We start from the raw sequence: 26850 nt of genomic DNA, 5'->3' as shown, positions 1-26850 counted from the left end.
ACCTGCCATTTTTCCTGTTTCATCTCTCTATCACTCAACCTAAAGACCTTTCCCAAGGCAAAAGAAGTGGAAAAATAACAACAGCATCCTACCATCATTTCTTCAGAGGAACTTTTGGATTCATTAGCCTAGTGGAGAAGGAAAGGAGGAAAGTATTTTGTAATATTGGTCCCTGCTTTCCAGTCTTTCCTTTTCTCCTCCCTGTTTGCTGGCGAGGGAGCCGGTAGAAGTCTGCCAAGACGCCGCGTGCCGTGCTCCGCGTGAAGAATGCCCAGGCGCGCCTGCCCAAGCCATCGGAAGCGGCGCCCACGCCCGCCTCGGGACTCTACATGGAGCGCTCACAGAGCCGAATCAGTCTGTCAGCCTCATTTGAGGCTCTTGCAATCTATTTCCCCTGCATGAACTCCTTTGACGAGGATGATGGCGGTGAGTGTGTGTGTGTGTGTCCATGGGGGTAGTTCAACCCTGTGTGTGACCGTGATTGGAAACTTGAAACATCCTGACATTTTGAAGGCCTCTTATGATTCAGTTACATCATTTGCCAAATCTAGGGTGAAAGGCCATGCCTTACATTCATGGTCAGTCAAACATGAAGCGCAAACAGTAACATTTCTATAGCCATTCTCTGAATTCTTTCGAATTATTTAGGGCATATTTCAAGCTTTGTCGCTTTTTTATTTTTATTTATTTATTTATTTATTTATTTATTTATTTTTACTGAAGATGTCAGGGCATCTCTCCAAACTCACTATTTCCAGTTAAACATGCACTAATTGCAGGTTGATATTTAGCTTATGCTCATTATTAGATGATAAAATGGTGTTAATTTAGATCATTAACACATTCAGACTATTCAAGGTAGACATATATACCCACTTGCAGGTGATTTCTGTTTTCAATTTCTATTTATTCTTTATCTTTTTGAAAAGTAAGAAATATTGCTGTGCTATTACATACATACATACATACATACATACATGTTTAACAGACAAACTTACTGAAATCTCTTTTCCCCCCTATTTCTTTTTCACACATGCACACGATCCATTGGCCTCATTTCAATCTCTTTTCCTGCCTATTTCTTTCTCACACATGCACACTGTCCCTTGGCCTCATTTTAAAGTACTGTGCCGAGAACGTAGCAGAGAGAAATGAGACACTATGTCTCGCCAGCAATCATTTCTGCTCACGCACGCACGCGCTGTTTGTATGAGTGTATGTGCTTTTTCCAAGATGACATACATTTCACAAATTAATTCAGTACATAACATACCCGTACATCTTCCTTATGAATGATCCTTACAGTGTTTACATAAAACTAGTAAATACAATTTTGTACAAATATGCAACTCAAAAAAATGCTTTTTTTTTTCAAATCTGTGAACCACATCAAACCACACACTGATTCAGACATGTACAAATGGATTTTTTTTTTTACAAGAATCTTTATATTATACTTTTGTCTCCTGCATACTGTATAAGGTTATCAAATGCACACACAGCTTAATCTTAACTCTATACTAAATTAACAAAACATACTAGAACTGAAAATTCAGCTCCAGGGTGTCTGGGTGTGTTTCTTCTGGGTTCTATAGTTTCCTCCCACCTCCCAACAAACATGCTGGTAGTTGGATTGGCTAAATTACCCCTTGGTGTAAATGAGGGAGGAAATGTGTATCTTTGGTGCTGTGCAATACATTGGCACCACACAGTGCAGGGATGGTTTGTTACCTTGCCCGCGATGGAGTAAGCGGGGCGAGGTATTGTAATCAGTGCGGTTTGTTTGTGTGTCTGTCTGTTAACAATCTAGCATCTAGACGGTTGTACCAATTAATTTTAAATTTTCAGGGTAGGTGGGCAATGGTCCATAGATTACCTGATTAAATTTTGGGAGTAATTGGGTCAAGGAGAAGGTCAAGGTCACTGGAAAGGCCGGGGGAGGTTTGTTTTGCCTGGCTACACTTGTTCATTGGAGCAATTGGGCAAGGAATCACTAAAGGAATAATGGGAGTGATATTTTTTATCTATCACATTCTACTACGGTGCTATATGAGCTGTGACTGTTCTAGGCAGTTTGTCCTGCATCTGAATATAATGGTCCAATCAGCGTCGACTCATGTTCCCTTTCGGGGCAGTTTCAATCTGGTTGAAAATTGCCCCAGATCGCTCTTATATACTCTCATGTAAAATACATTTTTTTCAAAGGGTCCGGCTGTGGTTAGCGCTGTCGCCTCACAGTAAGACAGCAAATTCCCCAGTGTTGAATTAACACTTTCAGAGTTCATTTATGTCCAACTGGACATATATAAACACAGTAGGGTGTTAAATCAACACTGGGTGTTAATTCAACACTAGGGATTTTGCTGTGAAGGTTCTGGGTTTGAGTCCAGTGGCCAACGGGGCCTTTCTGTGTGGAGTTAGCATGGTCTCCCCGTGTCTGCATGGGTTTCCTCCGGGTGCTCCGGTTTTCCTCACAGTCCAAAGACATGCAACTTAGGCTAATTGGTGGCTCTAAATTGACCATAGGTGTGAATGGGAGTGTGAATGGTTGTTTGTCTCTATGGCTACATCCACACGACAATGGCAATGAGATTTTTTTTTATAAATATCGTGTCCACATGGGCAACGGATCAGTAAAATATCAGGTTCATATGGCAAGGCAACGCTTGCTGAAAATGATGCAATACACATGCCACACCTCTACGTGCACTGTAAGACGGTCCCATCGGAGACACCAGAACAATAGAAGTAGACGCATGCGCATAACTGCGCATGCGCACAGTGACTATCCTTGTCACTGTCACACGCACACACTTTCTCACTCCCTATCCTATGGATATAGTCCCTTTAAATCACGTGCTCGTTTTTTGAATGGAGACGCGGAAAGAGGAATGAACAGGGGTAGATGGAAGCCGGTACGCCAACATTCTGATATCCTCCAGAATTCTTTAATGGTCCGGAATAAATTGAATGCTACACGTTGATGGATTACTTTGTTCTTCTACGCCCTTTTTGAGGAATGTATTGTCGGACTTAAACCAACATCTGAAGAGGTGAGATCGCTCCTTTTTTTTCCCTATTTTTGCTGGCAGGATTGACTCTGCCCTAAGGGCTATTCTCTCACTCTCTCTCTCTCTCTCTCTCTCTCTCTCTCTCTCTCACTTTGCACCATTACACAATAAATATTCACAGTGAAAATATTTTGTAAGCGCGTTTCATGAACCAAGTTATAGGATTTGTTGACAACTCGCATCGAGTTTGTTACACTTCTACCCGGCGTGAAGCACATGTGGTTGTGATGTCATCGTAAACAAATCCATTCTACTCATCCAGACGACTTCGCAACGGCTCCGTTGCCAGATTTTTTCACTCTGGAACCCGTTCTCAAAAGATTTCATTTTGGGGCACCCAAAACGCCGGTGTCGTGTGGACGCCAGGCCGAAACGATAAACAATTTTATCAGATTCACCTGAATCCGTTGCCGTGTGGACAGGGCCTTAGTGTCAGCCCTGCAATGATCTGGTGACTTGTCCAGGGTGTACCCTGTCTCTCACCCATAGTCAGCTGGGATAAGCTCCACCCTGCACAGGATAAGCGGCTATGGATAACGGATGGATGGATTAAGTTGGTCAGTAAAACTATCGAAAATCTTTTCTTTGTACTTTTGTGAGTTAAATAAAGGTTCACACGAATTAACAAATCACATATTTTTGTTTTTATTGCATTTTGGAAATAATCCCAACTTTTCTGGAAATGAGGTTTTAAAATACTCAAGTGGTTCTTCCAAGCTGTGGGGAGGGAGAATCCTCTAGAAATTTTTTTTGGGGTTAAAGCCTGGACAGACGTTGCAGAGGCTGACACAGCAGATTCCGTTCCAGAGCACACTTCAGAGGCTGCCAGGGCAGACTCTGAGCCCCCTCCAGTGGTCACCAAGGTGATCAATATGAAGGCTTCCACTATATGGCTCCTTTGAGTGGCCAACATGATGGCCAGCAGGGAGGCTTTCGCTCCAGTGCTCCCTCCAGAGGCTGACTGGGTGATCTGTAGTCTTGTGTTTGCTCTTCCGCCTGGCATTGAAGATGACTTCTTCACTCCATCTCCTGACTCTGGGGATGATATCATCGCTCCGCCTCATGGTTTTGAGTATGATGTGAGTCTGCTTTCTGATTACAGAGAAAAGATCCTCACTGCACATCCAGGCTTTGAGGATGATGTCACTCTGCCAGCTAAACTGTGTGGAAGCAACATACCCATGTCTGAGTCCTTGCCTGAATCCCCTACTATGCCTAATCCCATGACTGGGCAGCCATGGCCTGAAGGTCAGAGAAGCAGCCTTGGGCCCAAAGTGTTGCTGGTTCGATTCCTGGGACTGGCAGGAAAAATGTGAGGAGAGTTGAGTGAATGAACAGCACTTTCTCCTCCCTCAGTATCATGGCTGAAGTGCCCCTGAGCAAGGCACTTAACCCCCAACTGCTCCCCAGGTGCTGTAGCATAGCTGCCTGCTGCTCTGAGTATACTGTATGTGTGCTCATTGCTCAATTGTGTGTGCATCAGGACTTTACTTTAACTTTTTTGCTCACTGGCCACTGTGGCTAGTGGTTTCCCCGGTGTCACTAGCCATTCAGCCTTTTCACTAGCCACAGTTTTGTTGCCAGGAAATCGCAGTTTTTTCTTCAGCATGATACATTAAAGTTCAGAAGATCTAGATTTAATTATGAATGGCAGCGTATAATGTATTTCTACAGTCGCACTCAAGTATTCAGTGCTGTTAAGGTACGGTAGCTCCCTATATGAAAACATGCAACCAATTCAGACAAAAATATAAACAGAGCATTCTGTTTTATATTTTGCCAAGAACACAAAAACGAATGAGCGCGCGGCTCGGCGGAGGAACACAGTGCAGGAGACACGGGGTTTCCATGGTAACCATCAGCGCACTTTCATGAAGCTGTTAAATTTACATTTTCGAAGCAGCACAGTTGTAGCCTACCTTGTTTGTGATTTTAAAAATAAATCATTCGATAAGCCAAAGCAATAGAGTGGAAAGTTTCAACTTATGTTTGCCTTGGATAACTTTGCCTAAAATATGGTGGTGTATACTGATTTTTTTCCCAGAATTTTTTTTGTGTAGGTGTAACGGATGCCACATTGTTAATGTATCTTAGTTCCATAGGCTACATGGTTAGGGTATCTTTTGTCCTCATTGCTTGGGCCAGATCAAATCATTAAACAAGCTTAAATTATTCTTACTCTTGCCTTACTCTTATTCTTACTCTTACTGTTATTCTTACATGATTTTTTTTTCAAAACTGATAATATTCAGTTCAAACACCATTAAAAGTAATTTCAGGAATAGATCTCTTGTGTAATGTGTAATTCACCCCTCTCATTTAAATATGTCAAACATTTTTCGGCACACGCTTTGGGCATCACGGACCTCTGTGATTTTAAAATGCTGCCTCTGGCCCTGCTCATCTCTGCCCCTTTTTTCCTGAGCAGCAGGGTTTGAAACTCCAGCTATATGCCGCCACATACAGTAGTGCGCTTGTCAGTCATCAGCAACTTTGTTGCTTCGTTCATTAACCACAGGTTACTGTATCATTGATTTTATCTGAGATGTCAACGAACGTTCTAAACAATTCTAACATGTCAGAATGTTTATGCAGGTGCTCATGGGAGTTGTAGGTGCATAATATTACATTGCAATGCATTTATTATATCAGATGCCTTCAGATAAAACTACAATTAAAATATATTGTCATACCACAGAATAAACCACTCACCAAAGTGGCTAGTGGGACTAAAGTTATTACCCGCCAAAGCCGAATTTTACCCGCATTTGGCGGGTGGGCGGGTGCTAATGTAAAGCCCTGGTGTGCATGTGTGAGTGCACTGCTTTAAATGCAGAGAAGGAATTTTACTGTGCCTGAATGACAAATAAAGGCTTCTTCTTCTGAATCCATGTATGAGCCTAAATCCTTTCCCATACCCATGCTTAAGCCCATGTCCATGTCTGAGTCCATACCTGAGCCTGAATCCTTGCCCATGACCATGCCTGAATCCATGCCCACACCTGAATTCATGCCTGAGGTTATGCCTATGCCTGAGCCTATGCCTGTGCTAGTATTCACGTCTGAATCCATGTCTGAATCCCCAACCGTTCCTGAATCCATGCCTGTGTCTATACCTGAGCCTGAGTTGACACCTCAGTCCACACCCTTACTCAAGCTGAAACCAGATGGGACATTGTCCGGCACCAAGACCTTACCCAGATACCCTGGTTCTTCTATTTGGGGGGCCTTGTGTGGTGCTCCAGGAGTAGCACCTTTGGGAGGGGGATTGCCCCTCTCGCTTTGTCAGGAATTGCCCCTCTCACTTTGAGCACTGCGTGTGCTTTGAGCACTGTATGCGGTTTGAACTCTCTAAAGCCTGCAGCATGCTCTAGGCCAAGTTTACATTAGACCGTATCTGTCTCATTTTCTTCGCGGATGCACTGTCCGTTTACATTAAAACGCCTGGAAACGCCGGGAAACGGGAATCCGTCAGGGTCCACGTATTCAATCCAGATCGTGTCTGGTCCGGTGCTGTGTAAACATTAAGAATACACGGATACGCTGTGCTGAGCTCTAGCTGGCGTCATCATTGGACAACGTCACTGTGACATCCACCTTCCTGATTCGCTGGCGTTGGTCATGTGACGCGACTGCTGAAAAACGGCGCGGACTTCCGCCTTGTATCACCTTTCATTAAAGAGTATAAAAGTATGAAAATACTGATGCAAATACTGCCCATTGTGTAGTTATGATTGTCTTTAGGCTTGCCATCCTTCCACTTGCAAGTGGTAAGTGACGCGCATGCCCGACATGCACTGAGATCACACACACAGCGGCTCAGTCCCAAATCACTGCTTGTGCACTCCACTCGCGCGCTCTGTGAGCTGCGCAGGGCCGGAGTGCGCACCCTCCAGAGGGCACTCGCTGTTCAGGGCGGAGTGATTTGGAGCGCAGGATGCCTGCGGAGCCGTGCATTGGCGTTGCTGTGTGCACACTAATCGTTTTAAAAACGTTAATCTGATGATCCACTGATACGGTCTAATGTAAACCCCACCCTAGTGTGGTTTCGCATAGCGTTATGTTTATTCCTTTGTTTACTTTGCTACATGTGTTTTGTTTTGATTTCTGTCTAGTCTACTCCCTTGTCTTACTCAGTTTATTCAGTAAATAATTACAAATTCTTACAAATAGCCCCTTTAAACTAACCTAAAACCCAAAGGAATAAAATATCCTATATGAAAATCAATACAGTATTAATTGATTGTTTCACAGGGTGTATAAGGAACTTGTTCCAGAGATTATTTTTATTTAATTTATTCTGAAAACATGGCTGAAGTCAGTTATTTAGTGTTTCACAAGCCAAGACTTTCTTCCTGCTCTTCCTCAACCTCTGTTTCCTTTATTAAGGCACTTCTCTCCTTTATCCTTACCCATTTTATGGGAGTTTGTCCAGGAGATTATATATATAGCAACCTGGCCTCTTTATCTCTGTGGTCATGTCCAAAGGATTCCTTCTGGGTGTAACTGTTTCAGAAATTTATATATATATATATCAGGGTTCTCCATGGATTGAAAATATAGGGGGGTGGGGGTCAATCGGATGACCTTGAAACAAATTTGCATAAATTTACGTGTAATTTGCATAAAATGTGCATAAAATACTCTCAAATGGTAATCATTTAGAATAGAGGAATCAATTGGACTGGTACAAAATACATCAAACATTACACACACATCATATTCAGACACATTGTTTGAAATGGAACTGGAAAAAATATTTTTTTACTTAGCAAACTACAAAAAAAGAACAGAAAAGTACAGAAAAGTTTTTGTACTAACTATATTCACACTGCTCCACAAAAGCTGACATTGTTTGAAATGGAAATGTAATTGCAGGCACCACTGGAAAAAATAAATTTTTTTTAGAGAGTAAAGTACATTGAAAAGATGTTGTTTTAACTATATAATATAGTTAAAACAACATCTTTTCAATGTACTTTACTCTCTAAAAAAATGTATTTTTTCCAGTCAGCGTATAGTTAATACGGTTTTATAGACCTCTTGCAGTCACGTGACCGAATCCCGGCTGGAATGTAAACAGCCGCCATCTTGTCGGTCAACAACACAGCTGAATATTGTTGCACTCACAAAATGGATCAATTTCAACTGACGGACTACACGGCTCATTTTTCTAATGAACAGATAACTAGATATATGTCTAAAATAAACGACCTACAGATTAGTGACCCTTATCGATTACCCGTACAGTTTTTAAATGAGAAGCCTGAAAGTAAGGAGAGGACAGGCGCGCTTCCCCATAGACTCCCATTATAAACGTGGCAGCGCTTGTACTGCAAAATCAGAAAAGTCACTCGTTTTTAACTCGCTCTAGCGTCCTCATTTTTTACACGACAGACAAAAAAATTACATCAATGTGTTCAGGAGAGCCTTGTGGCCCTCAATGTGAAATAATTTTGTGAATATCTCCTTCCAATTTCGTGTAAATCCCCGTTGTTTGGAGGGTGCACTCTGAGCAAATACTGCCCTTTCTGTGTGCCTTTCTGTGTCTCTAAGCGCAGCGTGCGGGTGGGGGAGGGGCTGCTCACTCTTACACACACACACACAATGAGTTTCACACTCGGGTGTTGTCGTGTTGTCGGTACTCCAACAGAGAAAGGCTATCTGTCACAAAGAAAACAAAGGGACGTCTCTTCCTTTTGTAAAGGGGCAGCAGAAATTAAACGGGGCGGGAATCACAGAAAGGGGGGCGGCCCGCACCTCTAAAACCCCTCGTGGAGAACCCTGATATATAATGTTTTTAAAGAAATGAAAAGATTCAACACCACAATATATGAAACAAAGTCAATATTGGGTGTGAGACAACCCTTTTTTTTTAAATTGTAGTCTCAGGTACAATTAGTGCAGTTTTATAAGGAAATGAACTCTAGGTTTTACTGAGCATTTTGCAGAACCAGCCACAGTTCTTCTGGACACTTTGTCACACTTGCTTCTTAATTTTGCAGCAAAACGCAGTAGCCTTCATTATGTTTTCTTTTTTAATCTGAAACGTGGTCTCTTATGTACAGTGGTGCCTGAAAGTTTGTGAACCCTTTAGAATTTTCTATATTTCTACAACCCCGATTCCCAAAAAGTTGGGACAAAGTACAAATTGTAAATAAAAACGGAATGCAATGATGTGGAAGTTTCAACATTCCATATTTTATTCAGAATAGAACATAGATGACATATCAAATGTTTAAACTGAGAAAATGTATCATTTAAAGAGAAAAATTAGGTGATTTTAAATTTCATGACAACAACACATCTCAAAAAAGTTGAGACAAGGCCATGTTTACCACTGTGAGACATCCCTTTTTCTCTTTACAACAGTCTGTAAACGTCTGGGAACTAAGAAAACAAGTTGCTCAAGTTTAGGGATAGGAATGTTAACCCATTCTTGTCTAATGTAGGATTCTAGTTGCTCAACTGTCTTAGGTCTTTTTTGTCGTATCTTCCATTTTATGATGCGCCAAATGTTTTCTATGGGTGAAAGATCTGGACTGCAGTCTGGCCAGTTCAGTACCTGGACCCTTCTTCTACCCAGCCATGATGCTGTAATTGATGCAGGATGTGGTTTGGCATTGTAAGATGTGTAAGCTGCCCATGCCACACGCACTAATGCTACCCCATACCATCAGAGATGCAGGCTTCTGAACTGAGTGCTGATAATATCTTGGGTTGTCCTTCTCCTCTTTAGTCCGAATGACACGGCGTCCCTGATTTCCATAAAGAACTTCAAATTTTGATTCGTCTGACCACAGAACAGTTTTTCACTTTGCCACAGTCCATTTTAAATGAGCCTTGGCCCAGAGAAGACGTTTGCGCTTCTGGATCATGTTTAGATATGGCTTCTTCTTTGAACTATAGAGTTTTAGCTGGCAATCGCGGATGGCACGGTGAATTGTGTTCACAGATAATGTTCTCTGGAAATATTCCTGAGCCCATTTTGTGATTTCCAATACAGAAGCATGCCTGTATGTGATGCAGTGCCGTCTAAGGACCTGAAGATCACGGGCACCCAGTATGGTTTTCTGGCCTTGACCATTACGTGCAGAGATTCTTCCAGATTCTCTGAATCTTTTGATGATATTATGCACTGTAGATGATGATATGTTCAAACTCTTTGCAATTTTACACTGTCGAACTCCTTTCTGATATTGCTCCACTATTTGTTGGCGCAGAATTAGGGATTGGTGATCCTCTTCCCGTCTTTACTTCTGAGAGCCGCTGCCACTCCAAGATGCTCTTTTTATACCCAGTCATGTTAATGACCTATTGCCAATTGAACTAATGAGCTGCAATTTGGTCCTCCAGCTGTTCCTTTTTTGTACTTTAACTTTTCCAGCCTCTTATTGCCCCGTCCCAACTTTTTTGAGATGTGTTGCTGTCATGAAATTTCAAATGAGCCAATATTTGGCATGATATTTCAAAATGTCTCACTTTCGACATTTGATATGTTGTCTATGTTCTATTGTGAATACAATATCAGTTTTTGAGATTTGTAAATTATTGCATTCCGTTTTTATTTACAATTTGTACTTTGTCCCAACCTTTTTGGAATTGGGGTTGTGTATATATATGACCTAAAGCATCATCATCATCATTTTCACACAAGGCCTAAAAGTAGATAAAGAGAACCCAGTTAAACCAATGAGACAAAAATATTATACTTGGTCATTTATTTATTATTTAAAGAATAGGGATCTATCAAAGTCAGATCTTCACAACACGTTTGTGGAAGTGTATCATGGCACAAACAAAGAAGATTTCTGTGGACCTCAAAAAAAGCGTTGTTGATGCTCATCAGGCTGGAAAAGGTTACAAAACAATCTCTAAAGAGTTTGAACTCCACCAATCCACAGTCAGTCTGATTGTGTACAAATGGAGGAAATTCAAGACCATTGTTAACCTCCCCAGGAGTGGCCGACCAACAAAGATCACTCCAAGAGCAAGGCATGTAATAGTCAGCAAGGTCACAAAGGACCCCAGGGTAACTCCTAAGCAACTGAAGGCTTCTCTCACATTGGCTAATGTTAATGTTCATGAGTCCACCATCAGGAGAACACTGAACAACAATGGTGTGCGTGGCAGGGTTGCAAGGAGAAAGCCACTGCTCTCCAAAAAGAACATTGCTGCTTATCTGCAGTTTGCTAAAGATCACTTGGACAATCCAGAAGGCTATTGGAAAAATGTTTTGTGGACAGATGAGACCAAAATAGAACTTTTTGGTTTAAATGAGAAGCATTATGTTTGGAGAAAGGAAAACACTGCATTCCAGCATAAGAACCTTATCCCATCTGTCAAACATGGTGGTGGTAGTATCATGGTTTGGGCTTATTTTGCTGCATCTGGGCCAGGACGGCTTGATGGAACAATGAATTCTGAATTATACCAGTGAATTCTAAAGGAAAATGTCAGGACATCTGTCCATGAACTGAATCTCAAGAGAAGGTGGGTCATGCAGCGAGAAAATGACCCTAAGCACACAAGTCGTTCTACCAAAGAATGGTTAAAGAAGAATAAAGTTAATGTTTTGGAATAGCCAAGTCAAAGTCCTGACCTTAATTCAATTGAAGTGTTGTGGAAGGACCTGAAGCGAGCAGTTCATGTGAGGAAACCCACCAACATCCCAGAGTTGAAGCTGTTCTGTATTGTTCCATCAATGATGGCAAGCCGTCCTGGCCCAGATGCAGCAAAATAGGCCCAAACCATGATACTACCACCACCATGTTTGACAGATGGGATAAGGTTCTTATGCTGGAATGCAGTGTTTTCCTTTCTCCAAACATAATGCTTCTCATTTAAACCAAAAAGTTCTATTTTGGTCTCATCTGTCCACAAAACATTTTTTAGGTCATATTTATGCAGAAATGTAAAAAATTCTAAAGGGTTCACAAACTTTCAAGCACCACTGTAATATGCTGCTCACCTAGAAACTTTTTTTTTCTCTAACATTTAACTTTGTGCTGGGCTAAAATTCCTCCAAGCCGGTGTGCAGGACTGATCTGCAGTTACCAGAAACGTTTAGCTGCAGTTATTGCTGCACAAGGGGGTCACACCAGATACTGAAAGCAAAGGTTCACATACTTTTGCCACTCACAGATATGTAATATTGGATCATTTTCCTCAATAAATAAATGGCCAAGTAGAATATTTTTGTCTCATTTGTTGAACTGGGTTCTCTTTATCTACTTTTAGGACTTGTGTGAAAATCTGATTATGTTTTAGGTCATATTTATGCAGAAATGTAGAAAATTCTAAAGGGTTCCCAAACTTTCAAGCACCACTGTAATATGCTGCTCACCTAGAAACTTTTTTTTTCTCTAACATTTAACTTTATGCTGGAAAATTAATGTTAGGAATGCTAAAATGTTTTTGTAATGACTCGATAATGTAGAAATCATAAAATAGAAATATATTACAAAGTTTCTGTGAAAAAAATAGGGTGCGTAAGACTTTTGCACAGTACTATATATTTAGCAGTCATTCCATGAAATTGTGTACTATATGAGCTGATAGCCGACGAGGCACCTAGTGCCGAGTTGGCTATAAGCCATGTACGATGAGGTTGAGTGGAATAACTGTTTTATTCTATCCACATTCACTGGATTTTAAGAAACAGAGCATTTTTATTTTTAGCAAATTTGATAAATAAAAACTTTATTTCAAACGTACTACAAAATCATTTCCATTGAGAATGTAAACAAACTGGCGAAATGACAGTAGCAATTTGTGAAAAAATGCTATAATAATAATTCTTGAAAAATAAAAAAAGATACATTCTTACCATCAAATTATTTTATTCCATATTTTGTTGCTTTTTTTGTATTTTGGGATATTTTGCTTTCGAGTAGAGTTTTTATTTTGTCCTCAGTTCGTTCAGCAGCACGCTCTGCCATTTTGTTTTTCTCTACTCACAGTATATGAGCTGATATCCTTGTAGCAGTGTAGCCAATCAGAGAGTGTAGCCAATCAAGTTTATTGCCAAGTACATTCTCACATACAAGGAATTTGCTTTGGTGATTGGTGCTTGAACAGTTAAGATTGAAGAATTTAGCAAAGACAAAAGTAGCTCTATACATCGAGTAGAAAATAGAAGAATCTGAAATATACAAATGTGAATAGTGTTCAACCTTAAGGGGTATGTGCGTGCATTGTTTCAGATCATGAGCAGATTCTTTCTTTCTCCATAATGTGGTAGATGTTAATCTTGGTTCCAGACATTTTGTGTCTCATCTCTGTATTTCTTTGCAAATTCCAATTTGGCCTTCCAATTCTTACTATTGATGAGTGGTTTGTGTCTTGTGGTATGGACACTATTGGCCCTTTTCCACTACCCTTTTTCAGCTCACTTCAGCTCGCTTCAGCTCACTTCAGCCCGACACGGCTCGCGTTTCGACTACCAAAAACCAGCACGACTCAGCCCTGCTTAGCCCCTAAAACTCGCACCGTTTTGGAGTGGGGCTGAAGCGAGCCAAAGCGAGCCGACTGAGGCTGGGGGCGTGAGCAGACACTCCCCTGTGCACTGATTGGTGAGGAGGAGTGTCCTCACATGCCCACACACGCCCCGCGAGCGCGCTGGGATCTGTAAACACCGCAAACCCGGAAGGAGAAGAATTACGAATTACGAGAATTTCTGAAGCCTTATGCGCCTCGCCTCATCTATACGCTCTTGCCAGTATCTGTTGGCGTTGTCGGTGACAACAAGCCACAGCACCAAGACCAGCAACACTAACGACTCCATGTCCTCCATGTTTATTGTTTACTATTCGGGTTGTGAGACTACCGCTTAAAAGATCACTGATGTCACTGTTTGCGCTGCTTAACAACATCACCTGACGTCCACCCACTTTCGCTAACTCCACCCAGTGTGTCCACCCACTTCCAGCCAGCACGGTTCAGCGCGGTTGTAGTCGAAATGCAACTCCAACAGCCCCGCTCAGCTCGACTCAGCACGGCACGGCTCAGCCCGACTCAGCCGCGTTGGTAGTGGAAAAGCGGCATATATTTATCCTCTTGATGTCTTCTTTAAAATATGGGTTGTGATACCTTCACTGACTGGGTTTTTTTTCACAGCTCTTACGATGTTTCTATCATCAACTGCTGTTACTTTCCTTGGTTGAATTGTTTTCTGTCTGATTGATAGTATAACACTAATTTGTTTGTTCTTCATGTGATTCCAAACTTTATTGCCTTTGTGCAGTGACTGATCAATTTCTTCTTGTTTTCTCAGCTTCAGAATGACTTGCTTTTCTCCTGTAGTCAACTCTCTGGTCTTCATGTTGGTTTATCCTTAAATAAGGGGGGGGCTTCTCAGGGCTCAAACCAAGAGTAGATATTCATAGCTATTAATTGTTTAAACAATCAATCTGTCAGGGTATACCTGGGTTCAAACAAAAGGTCCCATGTGTTAAGTTGTTTAACACATCTAGATGTAAATATCAGGAAATAAAAGCTCCATCTACTCATATTCATCTTTTAATCTCAAATCCATTCTATATCAAAAACAAAATAATTAATCTTGCTGTTACAATACTTCCACAGGGGACTGTATCTAGCAGCATTATAGTAATAACAGTTACATTGTACTCCTTGTTTTGGGTTAACTTTAAAGCCTGGGGCCATTACAAAATTATAATTTGGAATGTCAAGTGTAATTTTTTTTTTTTAAATTTCACCGTTTGTGTTTCTCTGTTACTAGTATGGGCCCTGTGTGTATGTGTATTAGATAGTCTTGTTTATAAAGACTCACCTAAATGCAATTTTAGGCATTGGTAACTCTTTGGTCCAAGCAGTGACCAGACCCCCCCCCAAAAAAAAATTCTGTCTAGTAATTTTTGATACCTTTGTTGGGCCCTTGCCCACTCTTTTATATCATATTAGATATTAGTACTTTATTTAACCACTGTAAGTAAAACCTGTATTTTTTTAAACATTGTACCTTAATGCAGGTAGCCACATACATTTCTTACAACTTTGCTTGGAAAATGATATATAATAATTTTTCTATTTTCATTTTTTGACCACTGAAGTAAAAGTAGGTAATCTTAATATTTTTGTGACATAAATGATGTTGTAAAGTGTATAAAAACACAGCTATTCGTGGAGTATGAGTTCTCACTGCATCATAAAGTCAAACGTCAGGATTTTATCCAGTTTGCTGTGCTACCAGTTGTTGAAACACGCTAAGCATTCCCCTTGCATGAAGCAAGTCTTTATCTCCCTTTTAATAGAGGAATAGATTTCTGGATGAGAGCAATTTGATGCTCTGAAAAGTGCAAGCATTTTAACCTTTGTATGTTATCAAGTTTTATGTTAATATTTGTAGCTCAAAATACCCCTTAAAACAAAACCACAGTCTGTTGCTGAGACTCAGTGCTTGTGTGGAGACAGTTGCAGTATCCATGTTGTGTAAGAACACTATGAAACAAGGACACAAAGACAGACAGAAACAAGAGAGAGTGATTGATAATGAGTAGCTCTTAACCACCTGGAGAATGCAATGGACATGCAGACACCCAGTTGTGTGTCTTTATGTTTTTATGGTGATTTAGTGGCTGGCTACTCAAGATTGTGAAAGCTTACTGTGATGTTTTTGTACTCTCTGCAAAATGATATTTCCATACTACACAGGACAAACATCACTAAGAATGAAGATCAAGTTGCATCAACATTGCAGGTATAAACTCTTATTTTAAATATATTTAAATTTAATAGAAATATCATGTCTAAGAAAATATTTTGAGACTAGCAATGTCATGCCTGTTTTACATTGTACAATAACGACGGTTAAAAGTTATTTGCAAGTCACACTGTGTGACATGATGACAAAATCTTGGTCAAATTCTGTGGTGGGCGGCACGGTGGTGTAGTAGTTAGCGCTGTCGCCTCACAGCAAGAAGGTCCTGGGTTCGAGCCCCGGGGCCGGCGAGGGCCTTTCTGTGTGGAGTTTGCATGTTCTCCCCGTGTCCGCGTGGGTTTCCTCCGGGTGCTCCGGTTTCCCCCACAGTCCAAAGACATGCAGGTTAGGTTAACTGGTGACTCTAAATTGACCATAGGTGTGAATGTGAGTGTGAATGGTTGTCTGTGTCTATGTGTCAGCCCTGTGATGACCTGGCGACTTGTCCAGGGTGTACCCCGCCTTTCGCCCGTAGTCAGCTGGGATAGGCTCCAGCTTGCCTGCGACCCTGTAGAAGGATAAAGCGGCTAGAGATAATGAGATGAGATGAAATTCTGTGGTGGACTGTGTGATGTCAATTAGGTTCACATGTGTTTCCCATCAGTTCAGGTGATAATCACCTCACAATAGTCCTACTATGCAATATTACTCCTGTTGGTGACTTCTTTTGATGCATGTTGTGGCAGTGATCACATTAAGAGATTATGGTCCAACATTTTTGACAATGGCAGACATCTTTTAAGGCTGTTGTGGTCACAAAAGCACTGAAATACACTGATCAGCCATAACATTAAAACCACTGACAGATGAAGAGAATAACATTGCTTATCTCATTACAGTGACACATATCAAGAGGTGGGATATAAGGCAGCAAGTGACCAGTCAGGTCTTGAAGTTGATATGTTGGAAGTAGTAAAAATGAGCAAGTGTAAGGATCTGAGTGACTTGGACTATGGCCAAATTGTGATGACTAGACAATTGACAGGGTCAGAGCATCTCCAAAATGATAGGTCTTGTGGGGTGTTCCCAGTATGCAATGGTTGGTATCTACCAAAAGGGGTCTAAGGGAGGACAAACAGTGAACCAGTTGGTTGGGGTTATGGGTGCCCAAAGCACACTGAGTGAAGTGGGAAGCGAAGGCTAGCCCATCTATTCTGATTCTACAGAAGAGCTACTGTAGCATAAATTGCTGAAAAAGTTAATACTGGCTATGATTGAAAGGTGTCAACACATACAGTGCATCACAGATTGCTTGTGTATGGACTGCGTAGCCACAGACCAGTCAGAGTGCCTATGCTGACCCCTGTCCACTGTCAGATGTGCCTACAATGGGCATGTGAGCATCAGAACTGGACCATGGAGCAATGCAAGAAGGAAGAAGGTGGTCTGGTGTGATGAATCACATTTTCTTCTATAAAATATGGACAGCCTGGTGGATGTGCATTGTTTACCTGGGGAAGAGATGGCATGAGGAACTATGAGAGGAGGGCAAGCCAACAGAGATAGTGTGATGCTCTGGGTATGTTCTGCTGGGAAACCTTGGGTTCTGGCATTCATATGGATGTTACTTTGATAAATACCAACTACCTAAACATTGTTGCACACTAAGTACACGATTTCATGACAGTGGTATTCCCTAATGCCAGTGGCTTCTTTCAGCAGGATAATGCACCCTGTCACACAGCAAAAATTGTTCAGGAATGGTTTGAGGAACATGACAAAGAGTTCAAATTGTTGACTTGGCTTTCAAATTCCTCAGATCATAATCTGATCGAGCATGTGTAGGATGTTCTGGACAAACAAGTGCTAGAGACCCCACCTTGCAACTTACATGACTTAATGGATCTGCAGCAAACACCACAGCACACCTTCAGAAGTCTTGTTGAGTCCATGCCTCGATGGGTCAGAGCTGTTTTGGCAGCATAAGGGGGACATATGCAGTATTAGGCAAGTGGTTTTAATGTTTTGACTGATCAGTGTATAACATTAATGTAATGTTACACAGGTATAGATGGCATAACAAAATAAATTTCAGGTACAGTGGACTCCTTAAAATATGACATAAGATTTTTAAATGAACAATGTTGACCTTTTTCTTTAAATACTCATCAATTTATCATTTGCTAACCAAATTCTGGAGACTAATTAGAGAGCATGGTGTGTGTGAAGGAGAACTCGGGAGACAGGTGGTGCTTCAGGGTCACTTTATTTTTCCAACTGACACTTTTTGACATGTTTCCAACATTCAAAGGAAAAACCAAATAAAACACCATCCCAATATTTCGGGGTTTATTAAGACCATGCCCCTGCTGCCACACTAACGTTACACCATATTATAAACATTTACACACAACTCTTCATAAGTTGTTTCTTACAGACTGCAGTATATAATTTGAAAGTAAAATAGTTAATTAAAGCTGAGATGGGTGATGCATGCAGTGCTCATTTCACACTTGCCTATGTGAGATGTTACTTACCTGGTGGTCTTGGATGAATGGCAGAAAGTGGTGTTTATCAGTCACCTTGTGTAGGTGAGAAAATCTTTTCTTGCCAGAAGATATAGGGGTGTGGTGTTGCCTGGCAGAGAAATGCATCTGGCATATGCTGAACTGAGCATGTTGATGTAGCAGATATAGTTTTGGAATTTCAGTATTTCACAGATTGTAACCTGGCAAAGATTACTGCAACTGTTTAAAAAAAAAAAGAAAACATTCTTTGGGTTGGGTGCTATCAAATCAACTTCTCTCGTTGCCTTATAATGTCAATGCATTAACATTTTTATAAATGATGTATGATTAAATTTCAGCATCAATAACAAATTTATCCTGGTGGATTCAGAGCTATATTGTCAGGGTGGAGGCACTGACTGGATGCAGACACAGGGGAGAGCAGGTATGTTGCAAACTGGAAACCAAATCCAAGACATAATCCATGTAGCATAGTCAGGGGCAGGTTATGGTCAGTTGATGTGCAAACAGAGTAATGGAGACTAAACAAGATCAAGGTCGGGAAAAATGGAGCAATAAGGTCAGAGTCACAGAAACTGTCAATGAGAGGAAAGGCTTGGTAAAGTCAGGTCAGAACACTGAGTGATACTTTGCATCGTTCGTTTGTTTGTCTGAGTCTTATATAGGAGTGTAGGTGACTAGGGATTAATGATCACTCCAGGAGCAACTTCCTTCCTAGAGCGTCCTCTTTTTCTGGGAGCTGGCTTGTTGGGCTGTTGGCTGTGAAATTCCTGAGTTAAAAGCAGGTCCAAGATGTCCTGGGCTGGCACCCAACTTTGCTCCTCTGGGCTATACCCCTCCCAATCCACCAGATATTCCAGTCTGCGATGAGAATTGATGATTTTTCGGAATTTGTAGATGGGATCGTCTTCTGGGTCCTGAGGTAATGGAGGTTTGCTGGTGGGTGAGCTGGTGGCTAGTGGGCCTTAGACTGCTGGTTTGAGGCACAATACATGGAATGTTGGTGCCATGTGGCAATGTGGCGGGAGTTCCAATTTGTAGGAGACTTCATTAATCTGGTTCTGTATCTTGAATGGGCCTATATAGCAGGCTTGCAGTTTGTGGCATGCGCTGGTTTGAGGCAGATCCCTGGTGGATACCCATGTGTGGTCACCAGGAGAAAATACTGGTGTTTCTCCCCTAAGGTATTAGGCAGAGACCCGTCCACCCGTAAATTTGACGGGCGATTGCCGATTTCAACGGGCAAGTATACACACAGACGGATACTGAAACGGACGATAATGCCGAAAATTTTCGCACATGAATACTCCCACATGTCATCCGATAAATCCAGTTATGTTCCGCCCACACACGGACTGGCCATCGGGAGTAGCGGGAGTTTTCCCGGTGGGCTGGTGGTTCAGCGTGGGCCGGCGGAGAAAAAAAAAAAAAAACAGTTGCGCGCTGGCCTTTAATATGATAAGCAATGTTAACAGTTTCTTTAACAAACTGTTAACATTGCTTATTACAGTTGCGCGCTGGCCTTTAATATGATAAGCAATGTTAACAGTTTCTTTAACAAACTGTTAACATTGCTTATTACAGTTGCGCGCTGGCCTTTAATATGATAAGCAATGTTAACAGTTTGTTAAAGAAACTGTTAACATTGCTTATCATATTAAAGGCCAGCGCGCAACTGTTTTTTTTTTTTTTTTCTCCGCTGGCCCACACTGAACCACCGGCCCACTGGGAAAACTCCCGCTACTCCCGATGGCCAGTCCGTGTGTGGTTCCGCCATCATTTACAAATCGTAAGAAACACAGTTTAATACGAAAAATACTGAAAACTTGAAATGAAAAATCAGAATATTTCATCGTTTCCGCCATTTTGGCCCGCACTGAATCTTGTAACATGCGGACTGAATAAATCGCGAATTCTGATTGGTCGAAAATTGCCAAACACCCTGCGTTGTAGTTTCCTCTTTCTTGGCGGGAGAACCGCATTTTTTTTTGCTGACTCACTCTTCTGGATCAAGATGAATCCCAACAAACGCCCCAAATTGAATGTGACAAAAACTGATTCGTTTTTCCACAAAAAGACAGAAAAGGTATGTGTGATACATTGATTAACAAGGGGGTTTCATTGGGGTATGGTAAAATAGAATACTGTTGGGTTTTTTTTTTTTTATTAAATACTGTAACTAGATCAAAAGATTATATACAATTCATTGTTGTTTATTTTCTTTTCACTTTTGTTACCAAATCAGACACCATACATACATCTGATACATTCAGGAGTGAAACTGAAAAAAATACAAAGTAAAAATATGCAATATTTCTGATCAAAAATTACACGCCATTTCACCCTGAAAATGTCCTAGAATGCAGGAAATGAAGTCTAAATTTCAAAAATTTTCTGGGGGGGCATGCCCCCAGACCCCCCTAGAGGGACTTCGCGCCTGCGGCGCTCGTCTTCGCACCTGCGGCGCTTATCAGGATTATATAAAATATTATTTTTGACTGGTAAATTTCTTTTTCTGCCTAATACCCTATTCTCCCCTATGCTTGTCTGCATATCATTTGTATCTGCTGGCTACTTCCTCCAGGCATTGTGAACTCCCTTCCAAGCCTGTTCACTTCTCTTGAACCATGAGTCAATGGCAGGGATTTGGGTTGAGCAATCGTCCCACGGGAACAGTGGAGGTTGGTATGGGAGAATGTACTGGAATGGAGTGAGCTGGGTGACTGAGTGTTTGATGGAGTTCTGGGCATATACTGCCCAGGGGAGAAACTGGGACCAGTCCTGTGGATTCTCCATACAAAATACTCATAGGAAACTCCCGATTTCCTGGTTAGCCTGCTCTACTTGGCCATTAGACTGTGGATGATATCCTGAGGTTAGTCTTACTGAAACCCCCAGGTTGTTCATCAAATTGGCCCAGACCTGCGATGTGAACTGAGGACCTCTGTCGCTCATTATATCCTGTGGAATGCCATAGTACCTGAAGATGAAAGAAAAGAGGAATTCGGTGGTTTTGAGTGCTGTGGGCAGCCCAGGAAGGGGAATGAGTTTCAGTGCCCTGGAAAATCAATTAATGACCACCATAATAACAATGATGTTCTCTTAAAGTCTATAAGTGTGACCAAGGACAATGCGGTTATGGGTAGGGAGCAAAGCTTTCCTGTGTGTGTGTGTGTGTGTGTGTGTGTGCGGGGGGGGGGGGGGGGGGGGTTCTGGGTACCTTCACTTGAATGCAAGCTGAACATGAGGAAACGGATCGGTTGACTTCTGTTAGCATGTTCTCCCACCAATACTTGTTTCGGAGGAGTTGGTAAGTTCTCTGACTGCTTAGATGTCTGGTTGCAGGAGATGAATGGGCCCAAGTGATGAGCTGCCCTCAGAAACGTGGTGGGACATACATAAGGTCAGGAGGACAGGAGTCTGGTTTGTTGTGTGGCTGTGCCTGGACTATGGCTTTGTCAATCTTCCAGGTGATAGAATTCATGAAGCAATTGGGGGGGTGTAATATAGAATAGAATGGACCCTTTATTATCACTGTTTTACCAGTGAAATTGACCATCAACCTGTCCTTACAGCACAGGAAGACAGGGAAAAAAAGAAATTACAGAGAACATGAGGAAAGGAGAGGAGAAAAAAAGAACACCCCCACTCTATGCTCCTGCGGGAGTACAGTGTGAGAACATTAAAAAACCTCAGCACATAAGCACAAGAAAACGCAAGTACATTTTACATCATGACACGGGACTTGAGGGGGGGAAGGGGGGCAATCAGGGGTGGTGGGGGGGTAGAAGGGGAGGGGAGGAGGTAGAGGTAACCCAGCGCAAGCAAGCAGCCGTCCGCTCCTGCAGCCACGAGGGCGCTGGTCACACACCCACTTGTCACACTGGGGGAGTGGGGGAAGAAATTTTGAAGAGAGAGTCTAACAGCAGTGTTCTCCAGGGGAACTGTTTCCCCAGCAACGACCTTGCCAAGGGCAGTGCTGGCTAGGGAGCCGAAATAGATAAGACTGGAATTTGTTTGGTCTTAGTGAGCAGACACATTCTTTTTCACGCCTACACTGCATGTCCATGTCCATCTTGGTCTCCAAAACGATCTAATTTCCATTGCAAAGCCAAAAGCTTCTCCAAGATATTATCCACGTTGCGGGTCAATTTCTGAATAGCCACAGTCTGAGTGCCGACAGCTCTGCCCATTGCTTCAATCATGTCGGGCAGCTTTATGGGGCTTTGAACAGCTGTCACTGTTTTCTGATTTCCTCGATAAACCAGGGCAATGCCTAATCCAATCAGCAAAAGTCCTGTAATCATGGTTCCGAATAGGTAGATGTCTTCAATGTCCTCCACAGAAAGAACCGCCAGGCACACGACCCACCACTTCTCCCATGCATCCATCGTATAGCCAGCTGTGAACGTTCCGGCAGGACAAGCTGGTTCCCCTGAACCCAGGCTTCTCGTCGAGAAGATTGTATCAATTGCGTGAAGAGACCAGTTTATCAATTCCATGGTTTTTAGTTCGGAGAGTAATGCGGAGAGAGTCTCTCAGAATATAGACACTTAGACAGACGAGACAGCAGAAGCAGAAGCAGGAAAGATAAGGGAAGGGAGAGGGAGAGAATGCGACCACCTTCCGCAAGAGCATGGAGAGAAAAAAGATATGGGAGTGGGTTCACTGCCGGAGCTGCTTGTAGTGTGTAGTCTGGAGAGTGCATCAGCCTTGGTGTTCTTGGAACCCGGATTGTAAGAAATGGTAAAATTGAATCAGGTAAAACACAGGGCTCATTGTGTTTGCCGGGGGTTCACTCGGCTGTTTTAAGGTATTCTACATTTTTGTGGTCTGTGAAAATGATAAACAGTTGGGTAGCACCCTCTAACTAATGTCTCCATTCTTCTAGGGCAAGCTTTATGGCAAGGAGCTCTCGGTTACCTATATCATAGTTATCTTCAGTCTGGGAGAGTTTCTTTTTTGAGAAGAATACATTGGGGTGCAATTTTGACCTTTCCCCTGGACATTGTGACAGAACCCCTCCCACCTCTATTTCAGATGCATCTACTTCCACTATGAAAGGTTGTATGGGATCAGGGTGTTTGAGGACGGGTGCTGAAGTAAATGCAGCCTTGAGATGTTCATAGATGTCCACTGCAGCAGGGTTCCACAAGAGGCATTTGGTTCCCTTCTTCAGCAGTGAAGTGAGAGGAGCTACAATGGTGCTAAAACCCCTGATGAATCTACGGTAGAAATTGGCAAATCTAAGAAAGCGTTGAAGTTCCTTAATAGTGTTGGGTCTGGGCCAGGACGTAACTGCCAATACCTTGCTAGCATCCATACTTTCTCTGTTGGCACTGATAATGTACCCAAGGAACAAGATTTGGATCACATGGAATTTGCATTTTTCTGCTTTTTAATTTTTTTGCTTTGCTGGTGTTCTAAGGGCCTCTGCATGCTCTTGCGACAAGGCTTTCGCAGACAGCTTTTTGCAGACAGTTGTAATTTATTGTTGAGTGGGGAGTAATAGGCGTGCGCGATGTTATTCACCGCCACAACGCAAGGGGGCACGAAGTCGCGAAATCGCTAGGAGTAGTTGGTGGGTGTGGTTAGTGGAGTGTTTATCCTCCGGTTACTTATAATGACTAGAACTGGAGTCGTATAGATGTATGTACTTCCTCACTTCCTCGATCAACCGCTCTTCGTGCTGCTCCATCTTTGCTCGTGTTTTTAAAAATGGTGGCCGTGAAAACAAACCAAACCGGGAAAGTAGGGAAGCGAAAGTGCGTGTACAGCGGATGTAGAGTGGACCGATCAGAGCCCTCTTGTCTGCGAGGCTTCTGCGGTGGTCACAATTTTTGGGAGGTGCACGCAGAGCGTCTGCGAAGGTGGGGGGGCTACGCAGATGCTGTCTGCGACGCTATCTGCGAGGACTGGGTTGTCAGCATAAATTGGCCTTAAGAGTCAGGTGAGCACAAGGGTAATGTGTTGGTGATGTGTAGCCTCATTGGGGGAGTAGATCAAAATATCATCAATATAGGTAATGACATATCATCCTAACACGCCATGTAGGACATCATTTATCAGGCACTGGAAGACACTGGACATGCAAGAAAGGCCATATGGCATCAAGCAGTATTCAAAGTGCCCAGAGGTGGTGCTAAAGGCTGTCTTCTCCTCGTCACCTTCTTGGATACGAACCAGATTGTATGTCCTTCTTGGGTCTAATTTTGTGAAGATATGGGCCTCCCTAAGTTGTTCTAGTGCAGACGGTACAAGTGCAAGTGGATATGGGTACTTGACTGTGATTTAATTCAACCCCCTATAGTCAATATAGGGGTGCAACCCCCCCCCCTTTTTTCTCCATGAAGAAGAAGCGGGTGGGGCTGGAGATGTGGAAGGATGTATATACCTTTGTTTCAGAGCCTCCTGAACATATTCTTCCATGGCCCTATGTTCCGCAATGGACAGTGGATAGATTCTGTTGCATGGAGGGGTCATGCCCGGGATGAGGTCGATGGCACAATCATAAGGATGGTGCAGGGGGAGGCCACTGGCTTTGCTTTTGCTAAACACTTCGGTGGGGTTTACATTAGACCGTATCAGCGGATCATCAGATTAACGTTTTTAAAATGATTAGTGTGCACACAGCAACACCAATACACGATTTGCGTGCACACAACAACACCAATACACGGATACGCTCGGCTCCGCAGGCATCCTGCACTCCAAATCACTCCGCCCTGAACAGCGAGTGCCCTCTGGAGGGTGCGCACTCCAGCCCTGCGCAGCTCACAGAGTGCGCGAGTGTAGTGCACAAGCAGTGATTCGGGACTGAGCCGCTGTGTGTGTGATCCCAGCGCATATCACTTACCACTTGCAAGTGGAAGGATGGCAAGCCTAAAGACAATCATAACTACACAATGGGCAGTATTTGCATCAGTATTTGCAGTATTTTCATACTTTTATACTCTTTAATGAAAGGTGATACAAGGCGGAAGTCCGCGCCATTTTTCAGCAGTCGCGTCACATGACCAACGCCAGCGAATCAGGAAGGTGGATGTCACAGTGACGTTGTCCAATGACGACGCCAGCTAGAGCTCAGCACAGCGTATCCGCGTATTCTCAATGTTTACACAGCACCGGAGCTGACACGATCTGGATTGAATACGTGGACCCTGGCGGATTCCCGTTTCCCGGCGTTTCCAGGTGGTTTAATGTAAACGGACAGTGCATCCGCGAAGAAAATGAGACAGATACGGTCTAATGTAAACTTGGCCTTCCTTGAGTGGGTGATTAACAGGCAGGTACATGCGCAATGCCTCCTGCCTCAGGACTTTTTACAGAAGTAGAAGCTAGGGTGATTTGCGGAAGCTTTAGACATTCATGAAAGCATGTGGGAGACCACTGGAGAATTTCACGATGCTGCCAGGAGATAAGTGGGTCGTGGTGTTACAGCCCAGAGAAGCCTAGTATTATTGCTTGGCAAGCAGTGTTCATGACAAATAGAGAAATGTGTTTCATATGTAGGGCTTCCATCTGAACGGTGATTGGAGTGGTGTGGTAGGTGACAAGCCCCTTGCCGATGGGCCTGCCATTAATGACTTTCAAGCTTACTGGGTGTGGAAGTCTTTCAGTGGGCAGGCTGAGGTTCTGGATGACTTCATGGCTGATGAAGTTGCTCTCAGCCCTGGAGTCTATGAGGGCAGAAAGAACATATGTCGAGTCTGGAAGTTTCAGTAATATCTGAATTTTTAAAGTAGGTTGTACAGAACATATTTCGGGACTCACCAGGCTGGAGGTTCACCTGGATGGATCTACTTTCTTAGCTGGATGGACTGGGCATTGAGCTATGAGATGACTTTGCTCACTACAGTGGAAACAGAGCCTCTCCTTCCTTCTTCTTTCCCACTCTGATTGGGGCATTCGGGCATTGGATACTTCCATGTGTGAATTCTTTTGCGACAGGTGGTGAGACTGGTGCATGTTTCAAGGAGGGTTGATTGTGCAGCAAATGATCAAGTTTAATGGCTAGATCAGTCAGTGAGTCCAGTGACAATTGTTCATCCCAGCATGCGAGCTCAGTGAGAACTTTGGGGTTCAAACCCTGGCGAAACGTGGCCTTGAGTGCCGGTTCATTCCATCCACTTCCTGCCGCTAGCTTATGAAATTCTAGGGCAAATTCAGCCACTCTTCTCTCTCCTTGCCTAATTGTGAATAATCACTCACCCACTTCGACTCCCTTGGGTTGATGATTGAACACTCTTGAATAGTTCAACAAAACAGTCATATGATGTCGTGTTCACCACCAAGCTCCTACGGTATACAGCACTAGCCCACTTCATGGCTTTACCCGTAAGAAGGATTATGAATTGAGTGTTCTTCTGATCCCCTGTGATGCTTGAGAGCATTGAGATTACAAGGAACATTGAAGGAGATTTACACTCTGATATTTCCCCAGAGAACCTTTCCGGCTGAGGAACCATTGAAGCAGCACTGTCAGCACGCAGGACGTGTCAGGAGGGCCTGTGAAACAACAGCTGTTAGTTGTGACATACGGGTGTTAAGTTCACTTAACATTTGCTGATGTTCTCCCAGCAGACGTCCC

At 42.8% G+C, this 26850-nt stretch overlaps 1 protein-coding gene across 4 annotated transcripts in view; it reads left to right on the top strand.

Moving 5' to 3' along the window:
• Positions 1–295: 295 nt before the first annotated feature.
• Positions 296–26850, top strand: part of rims4 (regulating synaptic membrane exocytosis 4) — a 236866-nt gene continuing 210311 nt past the window's right edge. Inside the window, exons 1-2 of one of the 4 annotated variants that reach the window (XM_060918197.1) lie at positions 296–426; positions 18756–18760. In XM_060918197.1, coding sequence (XP_060774180.1) covers positions 330–426; positions 18756–18760 — 102 coding nt within the window. In that variant the 5' untranslated portion in view covers positions 296–329. Of the gene's footprint in view, positions 433–18755; positions 18761–26850 lie in introns of all 4 variants that reach the window. The other 3 variants (XM_060918196.1, XM_060918195.1, XM_060918198.1) reach the window with 3 other exon arrangements.

This window comes from Neoarius graeffei, chromosome 4, assembly GCF_027579695.1.
Source record: "Neoarius graeffei isolate fNeoGra1 chromosome 4, fNeoGra1.pri, whole genome shotgun sequence".
Taxonomy (NCBI): Eukaryota; Metazoa; Chordata; class Actinopteri; order Siluriformes; family Ariidae; genus Neoarius; species Neoarius graeffei.
This window is presented reverse-complemented; position numbering and strand designations above follow the sequence as displayed.